The sequence below is a fragment of the Dermacentor andersoni genome, chromosome 5 (assembly GCF_023375885.2).
Source record: "Dermacentor andersoni chromosome 5, qqDerAnde1_hic_scaffold, whole genome shotgun sequence".
NCBI classification, from domain to species: Eukaryota; Metazoa; Arthropoda; class Arachnida; order Ixodida; family Ixodidae; genus Dermacentor; species Dermacentor andersoni.
Genome location: NC_092818.1, coordinates 189,357,869 through 189,370,568, shown reverse-complemented (window position 1 = coordinate 189,370,568; position 12,700 = coordinate 189,357,869). Strand labels below are relative to the sequence as shown.

The 12,700-nt window shown below is 46.5% G+C and overlaps 1 protein-coding gene across 3 annotated transcripts; it reads right to left on the bottom strand.

The window, feature by feature from the left end:
• Nucleotides 1–1,134: 1,134 nt before the first annotated feature.
• On the bottom strand, nucleotides 1,135–12,042 carry LOC126532227 (cholinesterase-like). Of its 3 annotated transcripts, XM_055071425.1 has the most exons (5): nucleotides 10,577–12,042; nucleotides 6,578–6,637; nucleotides 4,426–5,912; nucleotides 3,343–3,440; nucleotides 1,135–1,310 (listed from the first exon to the last, which is right to left on the bottom strand). In XM_055071425.1, exons 2-5 carry the CDS (start codon nucleotides 6,584–6,586, stop codon nucleotides 1,243–1,245), a joined length of 1,662 nt encoding a protein of 553 aa, XP_054927400.1. In that variant the 5' UTR covers nucleotides 6,587–6,637; nucleotides 10,577–12,042; the 3' UTR covers nucleotides 1,135–1,242. The 3 variants fall into 3 exon arrangements, with proteins under 3 accessions (XP_054927400.1, XP_054927402.1, XP_054927401.1); XM_055071427.1 differs by having other exon boundaries at nucleotides 3,359–3,440; nucleotides 6,578–12,042; XM_055071426.1 differs by lacking the exon at nucleotides 3,343–3,440 and having other exon boundaries at nucleotides 6,578–12,042.
• Nucleotides 12,043–12,700: the final 658 nt, after the last annotated feature.

Here is a 12,700-nt window from a genome sequence, read left to right as displayed (position 1 = left end):
CGTCCTCAGCGGGGATAAGTTGGACGACGGCATGGGCCAGCTACGATATAATTCATGCCTGACTCCAATCTTGACAACTGGTCACGAGCGGTGGGATTGACCTCCCAATCCCCACAGTGCGTCGTGGGTACGCTTATGAAATTTCAGGAAAAGTTCAGCAATTTGTAGTTTCAAAAAATTCTTAGCTTTCGAGTTCCACCTGGATATAAAAGCCTGGTGACAAGCAGTTATCAGCTCATTAAAGAAAATACTCAAAAAGATGGCAGTATAACAAGAATCGCCACTTTGACAAAGGTCGCTGCACGTTTATAGCGAAAAATAGCCTAAATGTGTAAAGAAATTCTGGCGTGCTGTTTTTTCACAAACACGTCAATTATAGTACAACAACAACAACAACAACAACAACAACAACAACAACGTGTTTATAAACAACCCTGGCTGTTATCAATTGCTCTAAAGATTCCATCAGCATCAGCGCGCGCGAGTAAAACCTTCGACACACTGCAGGCATTTTGCTGGAATCGTCTTCGCGACGCCGCGGTGACACTCTGCATTCATAAAAATCGCTTCTCGTTTTTAGCTGTCAAGCCGTATACATCCATTTTCGGTACTGCCCTCAAATTAGTTATCTGACGGCTATAAAATAAAGCTTAACCCCAGCTGTTGGAGTCTTCAATAAAACTTCGGTTGGGGCTAGTTGGTACATAGTATGTTGAAGGTGAAAAATTCAGGGCGAACACCCAGCACAACTCACGAAGAAGAGACGAGCGCCACTGCCTGTCTTGTATCTTTTTCGTGGGCTGTCCTGTGTGTTCGAGCTGAATTTTTCACTTTAAATATGTTGGAATCTTGTCTAAGAACTTGCAACAGCGCGATACACCAGGAGAGAGCGAAATGACAAGGGGATAAAACGTAGGGAGGTCAACCCGGCGAGCGCCCAGTTTGCTAAGCTGCACTTGGGGCATGAGGAAGGGGGAAGGGAAAGCGGAAGAGAGGCAGAGAGAGAGGGCACTGCGCGCGGAGAATAAGACGCTCTGAAAGACTATAAAAGGTCATTGGGGCCGATGAACTTTAATGTTAATAGTGTTATTGACATCCTGGTGAGCAGCACAATATCAGTTAAACGTCATGTGAGGTAAGGTGGTGCGTTTAGCCAGTTTTTTTATTAGTATAGCTGATTCTTCTTCCAGAAGGTGCATTCCGACCGAAGAAGATGCTTGTTGGCAACGCTCCCCGCTTCGCTTAAGCGCAAATATCGTTCTTCATCGTCGAACTTCGGCCAGGGCACACCGTCGACAGCTTTGGGAACGCTGAAACACACATATATAAAAAGTGAACGTAACTCATACGCGCTCAAATAAGGCTGAATCGCGAGTTACAGTCATGCGAGTTGTGACTGAACTAGCTGACAAGCTCTGTCAGTTGCATTTTAAGTTAGAGACGCTGAACACATTCGTCTGTAATACGCAGGTGAAAACTTGAGTATTTTTTTGAAGGAGCATACGTCAGCGTGCCTCGCATAGGCAAAGCTGAATCTTTCGGCATCGCAGTCTCGACGTCGCATTTGTATTAAAGGGCTTTGCGTTAGAGGAACATTTCTAATCCTGGTCTCTTCGCGGCATTTGTTCTACAACTTTGTTTAACAGCAGCAGAGCGCGGTGTCATGAAGGCCTCGGCAATGAGTCTTTTACAAATATTGGTCTACCCAACAGGACACCCCAAGCACGTTTTTCCAATGAAGCTGATTATACGTTCAAGTTATGTTGGTTTGAATGCTAATTAATAGTTTCCTTTAAGAGTGCACCGTGCTGAACACTAACCAGTTAGCCTGTACAGCGTACTCTGGCCGGACACAGCTAAAGGCGTGTCGCAACGAAGGAATCGGAACGTCACAGAATGTTATCAAAAGCAGAGCTAGGTGACCGAAAAAGAAAGAGAAATAACGGCTTTCAGGAACGACCCGGCAAATCGATAGCTACAAAAAAGTAGGAAGCAAGAAAGAAAGACATGGCAGTGCCAATGCAATCGCGGAGGATTCGCGCTACTCTTACTTTTTCGCACCTACTAAGGGCATCGTAGAACAACGAGTGCAGTTAGTTACAACATCTCATTGTTTCTTGACACGATGAAAAACAGAGTGACAGAGCGATGTGCCCGTGTTTATAAAGGCGTGCAGACGCATTTAAGGGTTGCGCGAACTATAACGTACGCTTCCCAGGGTTGCTAAAGTGGCGCCAAGAGTATATGACTGCCAAAAAACCCCATAAAAATATTTTACTAGATTTGTGAAGTGTGATGTGTTGAGATTATTGTCACTGGGTAATAACTGTCAAGTTGCCATCGCAATTTCATCCTAATGACAATCGTGCCTACCGTCGTCGTGTGCTTTTAGGCAGTGCCAAAGCGGCGTCACGCGAGTTGCACCACTGACAAGCTCCCAACATATATTTATGGAGAATTCTTGTCGCGAGGTTGATAAGCGTATTGGGGCTCAACTAAAGTCGGGTTCGTCGGTTGAGTTGACAGCTGTAGTCGCCGCGTTCTTGGTTTAGGTGAACTCTGTGGTTATGCGTACTCACAACTCGCACGCATTACGTAAACAGTGAATAGGTAAAGCAAGAAAGTAGGTCAGTGGAAATAATCGATCGCGAGAGGTTATTCACGACATATGACGTTCGGTGTGCGCACAAACAGATAGCTGTGCAGCGGCATTCTGCATACCATCCCTTGATGTGTCATGGGCTGGCCGACTGGATCGCGTAGTTTCCTCTACAACAGTAGAAAGCGCCGCAATCACCGTGGCTTTGCGGAAACTACGGGCCTTTTCTGCACGAGATGTCGTGGTGCTGACGGATTCCAAGTCAGCATTACAGAGATTACATCGGGGCCTACCTCTAGAGAAATTTACAAGGCAGTCTCTGGCACTGATTGACGACCTAACGAGCAAAGGATTTAACATAAGGTTTCAGTGGATTCCATCACACGTAGGAATTGATGGGAACGAGGAAGCTGACGCCCTTGCACGCCTAGCGCTGACATGTGTTCCAAAAGTGAAAGCCCCAAAAGCTTTTCAAAACCCTAAGGGTGCAATCCGCCTTCACTTTAGAGAGATGCACAAGAATCCACACGAATCCTGTGTGACTCATGGATTTACACGCGAACAAGCGACGCTTTTATACCGCATCAGGACCGACTCCGCGTACACCCCAGCTTGGTTATTCAAGACTGGGCTTCGCGCTTCCCCACTCTGTGTTTTCTGTGGTGACATTGGCGACATCGAACATTTCATTTGGCTATGCCCACAGTTTGACACAGAAAGAAAAGCGATGGTCGACAACCTACAAAAGAGCGGTGTTACGCACAGGACCTTTGAAGACGTTGTTTTCCCCGGACGGCCCGCGGCATTCAGGAAGAGAGCGCAATGACTGCTGATAGCCTTCCTGCGAGACACGGGGCTCATCGACACCTGGTGACACACCCCTGATCTCAACTCGAAGGAGGATCAGGCGGAACAATTGCCGGCTATGTATGCCAGGCTAACCCCGCCTGCTTCAACATCCCCACCACCACCACCACCACCACCCTACCATGGTCTTCAAAGATGCGCATGTTTGAGGACCATGTGGGTGCTCATAACACAAGCTGAAAATCGGGAACGGTCTACAAAATTTTAAGAGAAGAGATAAAATAAAAGAAATATTGAATTCAGCATGATTTGTGTAGGAATATATATGCTCCGTATACATTTTCCTCCGTGTGTGGTTCAAGTACTCAGCCAGCACTGACAGTTAGAATGAAGAAAAGAAAACGGCTGAATGAAATTCAGTTGTCAAAAGTGCGGCTTTTCCTTCGTCAATCTTATTACTGTCGAGCCTTGGTTTATTCGCCCAGAACGATACACTGTTCGTAGTTTCTTTCCACAAACACGTCAGCGACCTCTGTCCGAATCACACGGGTGGTGCGCACATGCGTTTTGCTAGCTGCCGTTTAGCCTATGTAGGTGGTTCATTCATGGAACTATTCCCAAAGTAACTGTGCACTGGTTGATAAATTCGTCACGTTGAACCTCTCAAAGCAAGGCGAGGGGCTGTAGTGGCTGGCTCCGGATTAATGTTGTCTACGCGAGGTTCTTTAACGTACACTGAAACGTAAGTAAGCGAGCGTTTTCGATCCTATGAAAATGCGGTCGCAGCGGCAGGGAATCGAATCAGCGATCTAGTGAGCGGCAGCAGTAGGTATATAGCGAATGAGCCGCCATGGCGGGCAATTTTGCAATCCTATTTTCATGCTATACAAAAATAAGTTTTCTGTAGGACAGGCACTGCTTTCCCAAAGGCCTTCTCGTGCATCTGCAGCAGCATTACTCCATGTGCACATTACGCGCAGAAATACCCTTACTTACTAATTCAATTGGGCCACACTCACCCTGAATGGCTGAACGTGGACACGATGCGTATGATATTGTTGGTTGCTCTGACGTCGGCTTCAGTGGCATTAACTCTCAAAGCAAACGTGGAGCCCAAGCTGAAAACGATGTCGTCGCCGTGCGTGGGCCGGACCCATTTTGGCCAGTCAATGAACGAAGGTTGCTGTGACAATTCGTACACGTACGCCGTCGTGCCTGGACGCATGAAAGCCTTGACAAAGTTGACCGTTGGACATGAAAACTGGGCATGGGTCACAATATCTGCGGCCGCGTATACTGCTCCCTGGCTGTCTGAGGCAGCGATGTGTCCGAAATACTTTTCGATTATGGGTTCGATGTCACTGCTCAATCGCGACGCCATTACCGCCTTCATTAGGAGCACGATACTTCTCTTTCGGATATGAGCTATGTCGTCGTTATCGCTGATGGTCGCAAGAAGATGTGTTATTACGGAGTCACCTTCTGCTCCACAAATGCCAGCCAGCAGTTCACGAGCGTTCAGTTCATTCCTGTGCAGCTCTGATTCCAGGGAAATGAACGAGCTCTCGATGACCGGAAAGAAATCATCGAATCCGTTAGAGTTGAAACTGCTGGTCGCGTTTAGTATGGCAGCCGATGGTTTCGACCGAAGGCAACGAACGGCTTCTGCAGTAGTGAGCTTCCGGGAGCCGTTCTGGTCGCATCCTAGATGTGTCGTGAGCAACATAGCCCGGTAAGCGGCCTCGGCTTTTGTACTTATGGCAACGGGAGACAAAGGGCTTCCACTCTGCATGATGGCGCGCCGAAAGAGACCCTTACTCTGCGGCCACATCAAATGGAACCCAACAGAAATGGAGCCAGAACTCTGGCCCATAAGCGTGATTGCGTCAGGATTTCCGCAAAAGGCTCGCGCATTCGCTTTAACCCAGCGCAGGGCAAGAAGCTGGTCATACAGCCCCATATTGCCGGGCGCATCTTCGACGCCCATGTCCAGAAACCCGAAAGCATTTAGTCTGTACGCCACTGTTACCACAACCACGTCGCCCCTCACAGCGAGTTCCGAGGCGTCGAAGATCTTCATAGCAATTCCTCCATGGGAGAATGCACCACCGTGAATGTACACAATGACAGGCTTGAGGCGCGAGCGTTTTGGCACTGGGGCAAAGAGGTTCAAGAAAAGGCAGTCTTCGGACGTGGCATCACTAGATTTGACGGCGAAGTAAGTGTGAAAGCGCGCAGGGAGCTGAGCGCACAGCGGTGGTATCGATGTGGCATTGAGCACTCCTTTCCAATACTTCTTCGACAGAGGCTTTCTGAAGCGAAGATTGCCTGTCGGTGGCTCCGCGTATGGAATCCCGAAGAACGTGCACGCCGGACCAGCTGTCGTCTGAAGAATTGTTCCTCGGACAAGGCCACTTGTGGTGGAGACGACCTTGTGTTGTTTTGTAGCGTAGCATTTTGATACAACTGTGGCAAAAATGACCGGAAGTAGAAGAGTAGTTGCGTTCTGAAAAATATACGAGAAAATAATGTAAGAGCATGACTTCACTTTGCGCAACAGGTCGAGCTCATTACATTGACATTGGTTATATTTCACTTAGGCACTTGGTAAGGAAAGCAACACAGCAAGGTATACTTCCTTGCTAAATACATGTATCGCTTGGCTTGCGAATTCTTAATTTCATCTCTCGGAGTAACATCCCAACGCACTGAAAGTTCATGCATGCGCGCATCATATATATATATATATATATATATATATATATATATATATATATATATATATATATATATATATATATATATATATATATATATATATATATATATATATATATATATATATATATTTATTTATTTAAGCCGGAGGGTTCCTGCTAGCGGCAGATTGCTTTTATAGAGTACTAGAATGGTGCTATATGGCTTCCCATACAGACACAAACTACCTTTTGCGCAGAAGAAATAATGTGGAAGAAAGGATATCAAAACAAATGAGTTATTTTACCTCCATCAGACAACACAGTAATGAAAGTTCAAGCAAAGATATATCGGTTAAACAAGAAAAATAAACAGTGGTGTTGTTTTAGGTGGCGGTAGTAAGGCAGGAACGTCCCGTTTGAAATGAAAACAATTAGATAGACCACATGCATATTCCTTAACAGGACTACGTACCTTAGCCATTCAGTGTCCTCTGAGAGTATGTCGTGGTTCTGTTTGCGAGCTCAGTGGTCTCTGAAGGAAAAGAGCGATTTCAAGAAGTGGTGGCGTGCACTGATTGCTTAAATCGGTAAGGAACGATGAATACCTTTTTTTTTTTGCATGCAGGTGTATTATTTAGCACAGTGGTGTAGACGCAGCTATTGAAAATTTACAAATAAATAGTCAGTTGATGGATTCGAATATCCTTCGAACCATCTGCGAGCATTGACCGCTTGTGAAAAGAAATTGCAATCGCTTCATCTCCGAGAGGTTTGAGTGCAAATTACTTTGGTCTTTCTTCTGTTCTTACAGCGGCTCTCCATACAAGGTTCAAGGTGCCGAAGATATCGATATATTAGTACTAGGAGAGCATGAGTGCATGATTGTGAATGCTGATATAGAAGAGAACACTCTTTAATTAAATGCAGAGAATTCTGCTATCGTACGTGTATAGTATGCCATAGAAGATATGCCAAGAAAATATGTGATCATGGTATGTAGACAAATATGATGATGTAGATGTGAATAGACAAGAGCTCTTCAAGTGAGGCAATGTCTTGGAGAAATAAGAAAAATAACCGCCCAAGCACTCCATACAGATGATTAACCAGCGAAGCTGAAACGTGCAGCCCCGGTGTTTATCACTGGGTTAATCACGACGGTTCATTAAACGACGGCTTGGTAGGCTGCTGGATCCTCGGTACGCAGTTGCTGCTTGCGCTCGGCTGCACGAACCTGTTCTTGTGCTCGGGCTGCAGAATCGGCACGGCTTAGGCAAGCTCGTTCCAGGTTCTGCTCATGGCGTTGCTGATCGAAACCTGCCTGCTGCTCAGGTGTACGTATGACGCGCGGCATACCCATCTCGGAGCCGTAGAGAAATTGCTGCGCGCGCGCTCGGCTGCGACGGAGAGCAACGATGTCATTACTGGCGTAGCCAGTCGCGCGCCTCTTTCTCTTTTTTTATGTACCTCAACTTGCTTTGATCTTGGTTGTGCAAATGAACAAACCAAATTTCGGCAGAAACCGTCTCGCGACGACCGCAGAAGCTGATGCGATTAGCACTCGGGCAAAGTAGCACCGCATTATTTTTTTTCGCACATGTGCATGGGGTTGTGCCGGAGGACTTTTCGGCGTACAGGCGACAAACGGGCGGACGGACGGATGGTGGAATCGGCTAGCCATATACAGCTCAGCTGCAAAAAGAAAACTTAAAGCTTTACGCTGCTTTGCAGAAGGAACCACAAGCACAGCTGTAGTGGTTATTAGGAAACAGAGTTCATTCTACTCAAAATGCAAGTCATCACGTCTCTGTAAGTTGCACATTCCAGCAAAATTGGTTCCGATGTTTCTAACACACCACAGCTATCACAATGTCGATATCTTGTAACTTGGAAATGATGGGAGGCGGCAAATCTATCCGGAGGTCTATAGTTAGGCAAGCGTTGTCGAATTCTAAATGACCTGGTTCTCTCCAGTATAATATATTTCGAGGAACTGTTGCAGGGGTCTTAAGTGACTTTACGAAATGCCACCCGCGCCTGGTGAGATCAAATATTCATCGAATTTAAAGCGGCTGTGAGTCCACGCAGGACGGAGCATTCACAAATCCGTATTGCGTTTGCTGTCAGGAGCACCTCAACAGCCATTGAGGATATAACTTGTTCTCCATTGCTTGTTTTGCTTCTTGATCAGAATTCTTCGGTGACGTCTACTTCCATGACGCCTGCAGAGCCGTTGAATAAAGCGGGTGAAACTAGGCTGGCTTCGATTTAATATTTAGAACTATTGTCGATATGTCTGACTTGGGCATGCTTGGATCGAGACGCGAAGAACGTTTTCTAAACTGGTTTGTGTACATTTTATCCATTTGATTCGGTGCCTTTTTCTGCGCGCGTCTAGCAGCTCTAATATCTACTGGCGACTGAGTTCTCCGGGCGTATCTCTCAGTCCTGCTCCGAGGGTGTTCGTATGCGACGTAGTCATTCGAGTATTTCTCCGGCATAACAAGTAGATTGGTGCATGCTGCACTGGCACTTGCCGAGGCAGACAGGATATCCCTATGCATCTTTATGTCACCACTAGTGTCTTCGATCTTAGGCAAGTCATCCCTATTCGTCTTGCTGTCTTTGTGCTTGAAGTGTCGCCCATCAGACAGGCCGCTGTGAACGGTATAGGTGGGAATGTGGTCGCTGCTGAGGCTCTCAACATCAACAAACCAGGGCACAACAGTAAGCAGCGAATCGGACACCATATTGATGTTCGACGCACTTGATCTTGAGCCCCGAAAAACTACTGGACTACCGCTGTTTATAACGTTGAAAGTCACCTGACTGGCAAGGGTGAGCAGACGATGACCTCAGACAGTTGATTTATTACTTCCCTATGGCGGGCGGTGCACGTTGATATAGCCTGTGAGGATGTGCGATGCCGAAGTTGTGCCTAGGATAGCCTACAGGCGCTGGACGTGTAATGTGCAGTGACGGGCGACACATTCTGTCGGAATGGTACAGTTAGACATTTCTATACTTCACAGCAGCCACTACGTTCTCGTTAGATGTGTCATAAGTAGGGTTCGACGTTATCGGTGTTTATTTTTGTGATGAAATTCGGAGTGTTTCGGTGCATTTAAATTTGGTATACGGTATATGCTCTACAGAATCGGAATATTTATCGTTTTATTTATTTATTCCAAATTTAGGGAAATGACGTCTACTACTCTGAACAGCATACTGCCAATGCTGGGAAAACCTTATTCGGCAACTGGTAAGGTAATCATTGCCACTGGTTACAACTTGTAACGTGTACAAACACATATACTTGTCAATGTTTGCATCCACAACTCTGGAACAATCCTTCTTGTTCCCTACACGGAACACAGAAAACTCTCAATGTTCGCGCTAGACACTGCGTGTGCTAAGAGGACCAGTGCACAACGTGATAGGAGAGGCTATCGTGGGCATACATGCACCAGAACACCAACGGCTCAACAATTTCTTTAACATCCTACGCCTGACCCTGCAAAACCCGATGTGAGATAATTTGTATGAATTTCTACAACGCACCTCGTTACAAAGGAGATGCCCCTATCATCCATCCAGGAGGGGCCTGCGCGTGTTTACGGTGTGTTCTGACAAAGAGGAAAGCGCTTGTAATGCCACCGAATGGGAGAGTGTAGCACGGCGAGTAGAGCATTGTCTGTGTGCTTCTTCTTGCCATCTACTTGCGCTAAACGCATTTTTTATCTAGAAAACTTGTTTTAATTAAATTTCCTCATCTCCAGTTCACTTTGTTGCGCTTTGGCGGGTGGCTTGTTCTGATGATGTCACGGATTGTGGTGCTCGCGGCGAAGTGCATTGGCAATTACGAGGAACAAAAGCCATCTTCGAGTATTTCAAGGCTGGGTGCGTCAAGATCGGAGTTTTTCGAATAAACAGGCATTCGAAAAAGTGTTACCGGCAATTTTTTGGGGGGTTGTCCTAAATTTATCCAAAAGCGCAGATCTCTAGTCGTAGGACATGTCGCGCATCACAAAAATGAGATCCCAGTGAATGGCAAGAATCGTTTGGCCCTTAGTAACGTATTGCAGCGAATGGCGAAGTGAATATCTAGGCAGTCTATAAGTCCGCACCTTGCCTTGTTTAAGGCACAGCTATAAGTGTAAACTTGTGCCTCTTGACATGTTGTCGAAAATCAGACAAGTGGGCACGAAGCCCACAGGCGGTTCGTTGAAACACAGTATGCTGATTGCACAGAGCTTGCGTGCTAGCTCTGACGCAGGTGGCGTTAAAGCCATTGTTGCAATAGTGCAACAAGAACATCAGTTAACGTTAGTATGGTGGGAGCCACACGAGATTAAATTCGTGGCGGATGGTGTGTACAAGATTGTTAGAAAAGTTCCCGTGTGATTTAAATCTTAAAGCTTAATAAATCACCGAATGACTTACCATCTTATAGCCATATCACATTGCTTACCGGCGTCGGCAAAGTAATGGAGACCATGGTCTTGCAGAATCTGGTCTGGAACCTTGAAAACAGACATGCATATCCTGCACAAATGTCAAGATTAAGCGTGGTGTGAAGCAGCCCTGACAACGTTATTGCTTTGGCAACAGATGTTAAAGAGCAGGAAGCAATGAAGAACATCACCTCTGCCGGCTTTCTTGGCATGAACGGTGCTTCTGACAGTGTCGCCCATGAGGCTATCCGGAGAGAGATGGCAGCAATAGAGACAGCATGGCAGAACATACACTTGGCTGCGCGATTACTTACGTGGAATATTTATTTACATGTCACCAGATGGAGAAACAACTCGGCATTGCATTACGTGACGTGTTTCGCAAGGCGGTGTTCTGAGTGCTACCATCTTCAGCATATGCCTAGTAAGTATCAGAAGGGTCTTCCCGCTGGGAGTTGAGATTTCTTTGTACACCGACGAGGTCTGCATCTGGGCATTAGGCAGGAATTAGGTTAACCGGACGTGCGTCTGGTTAACCTCCCTGCCTTTCCGGTCTTCTATTTCTCTCTCTATCTCCCCGCGCAAAACTACACACGACACTCTCAGGTGTGTCGCGACATCTGGAAAACTGCGGTCTAGGCATTTCTTTGAGAAGTGTGCAACTATAGCATTCACCAAGCGTGACGTTTCCCAATATTCGCTGAAGATTTCGGGCTGTGAAATTCGCTACGTGAACAACCATACGTTCCATGGGCGTAACATGCAACCGTTCCATGTCTTAGACTGCACATGCAAGACGGCTGAAAAGTAAGCTTTCATCTCTCCTGGGCACCCTGCACATGTTCACGGTCAATACGTGGGGCTTTTCCACCTCGTTCCTCCTGCAGCTTTATGAGTCTCTTTTCAACGGATTGATACGCTCCAGTCTTCCGGCACTGCCGCCCCTATCCCTGACTTACCATAAAAATTTCGAAAGTGTGCAAGCTGTAGGCCCTTCAAGCATGCCTGGGAGTCCTGAAATGCACACCTACACTGGGAACTCTTTGTGAAGCTCGATGTCTGCCAGTCTCCATTCTGTAGACGCGATAACATGAAGACTCAGAGACGCAGGCTCTTGAGACACAGAGTGCATGAAGCGTGTGATTGTCCTTATGTTTGGAAAAATAAGCTCTGTTTTGTGTTAACAATAAATGACTGTAAAAGGTTTGCACTTTTGTGAGAGAAAAATGTCAGGTCCAAGATTCGCAAAATCTAAATTCAGGAAGCGCTCTTTGTGATCAGCTCGCGCTTGTGCGTAAGGTGAAGTGATAGAGTGGTCATAACGGAACAACATGAGGTGCACTTGCCCAACGTACATTTCGTAAACCAAGGCTGAAGTGTTGAATGAAGCATATTTGTTTGATACATACTTAGCCTCATTGCAGAACTCTTGAACAGCGGATATAGATAGCAAGCTAAAATGTCATATTCTAGTGCATGGACATCTTTTACGAAAATTCACACAACCTACCTGGTGTTACTCAGGGTAGCGTTTAGGCAAGGGATTCTTCGTGCCATGTGGATGAGTACGTCGGGGAGTAGGAGCGAAATAAAAAGGGGGTTTATTTTACAAATATTTACATACTGAAAGGAGTAGTCAGACTCTAGTCAGAGCTCACACATGTCTGCAGACGTCAGGACACCTCATCTCTTCCTGTCTGCACCAAAGGTCCACTTTTAAAATGTTCTTCTTCTCTAGTTCCCTACACAAGGGAATTCGATGACCTTGTTGCGGCCAACCAGAGGTGTGGTATAGTTCACAGAACTCCGCCTTCGCCAACCAACCTTCGAAGCAAGGACGAGGCAATCTGGAGACAGAGTTCGTTCGCGCTTCCTCCGCGAAACAGTTCACGGTTGCTACCGTCACAAGGGAGGCCGGCGGGCGCGGTCGCTAGCAGGACCGCTGATCAGGCCCCATAAAAAATTTAGGTTATACGCTGGAAGTTGTTACGTGTCCTCTAGGGAGCGTTCTGCCACAAATGTTTTCAAATCGGCTCATTAATAGCCGAGGTAGAAATATTTCAGTGCCGTGAACCCATGATTTCAGGAGGTGAGCTCCACTGCCAAGCGAGACGCTCTCTCCACTCGCCCCGTCTAGCCTC

What these genes read in the sequence shown, in the direction of transcription:
- LOC126532227 (XM_055071425.1), bottom strand. An exon ending in TCCACGTTCAGCCATTCAGG is followed by an intron (nt 3,441 to 4,425) that starts GTGAGTGTGGCC and finishes CGTGTCTCGCAG; the next exon opens with GAAGGCTATCAGCAGTCATT. An exon ending in GTGCGTAACACCGCTCTTTT is followed by an intron (nt 1,311 to 3,342) that starts GTAGGTTGTCGA and finishes TGTGTGTTTCAG; the next exon opens with CGTTCCCAAAGCTGTCGACG.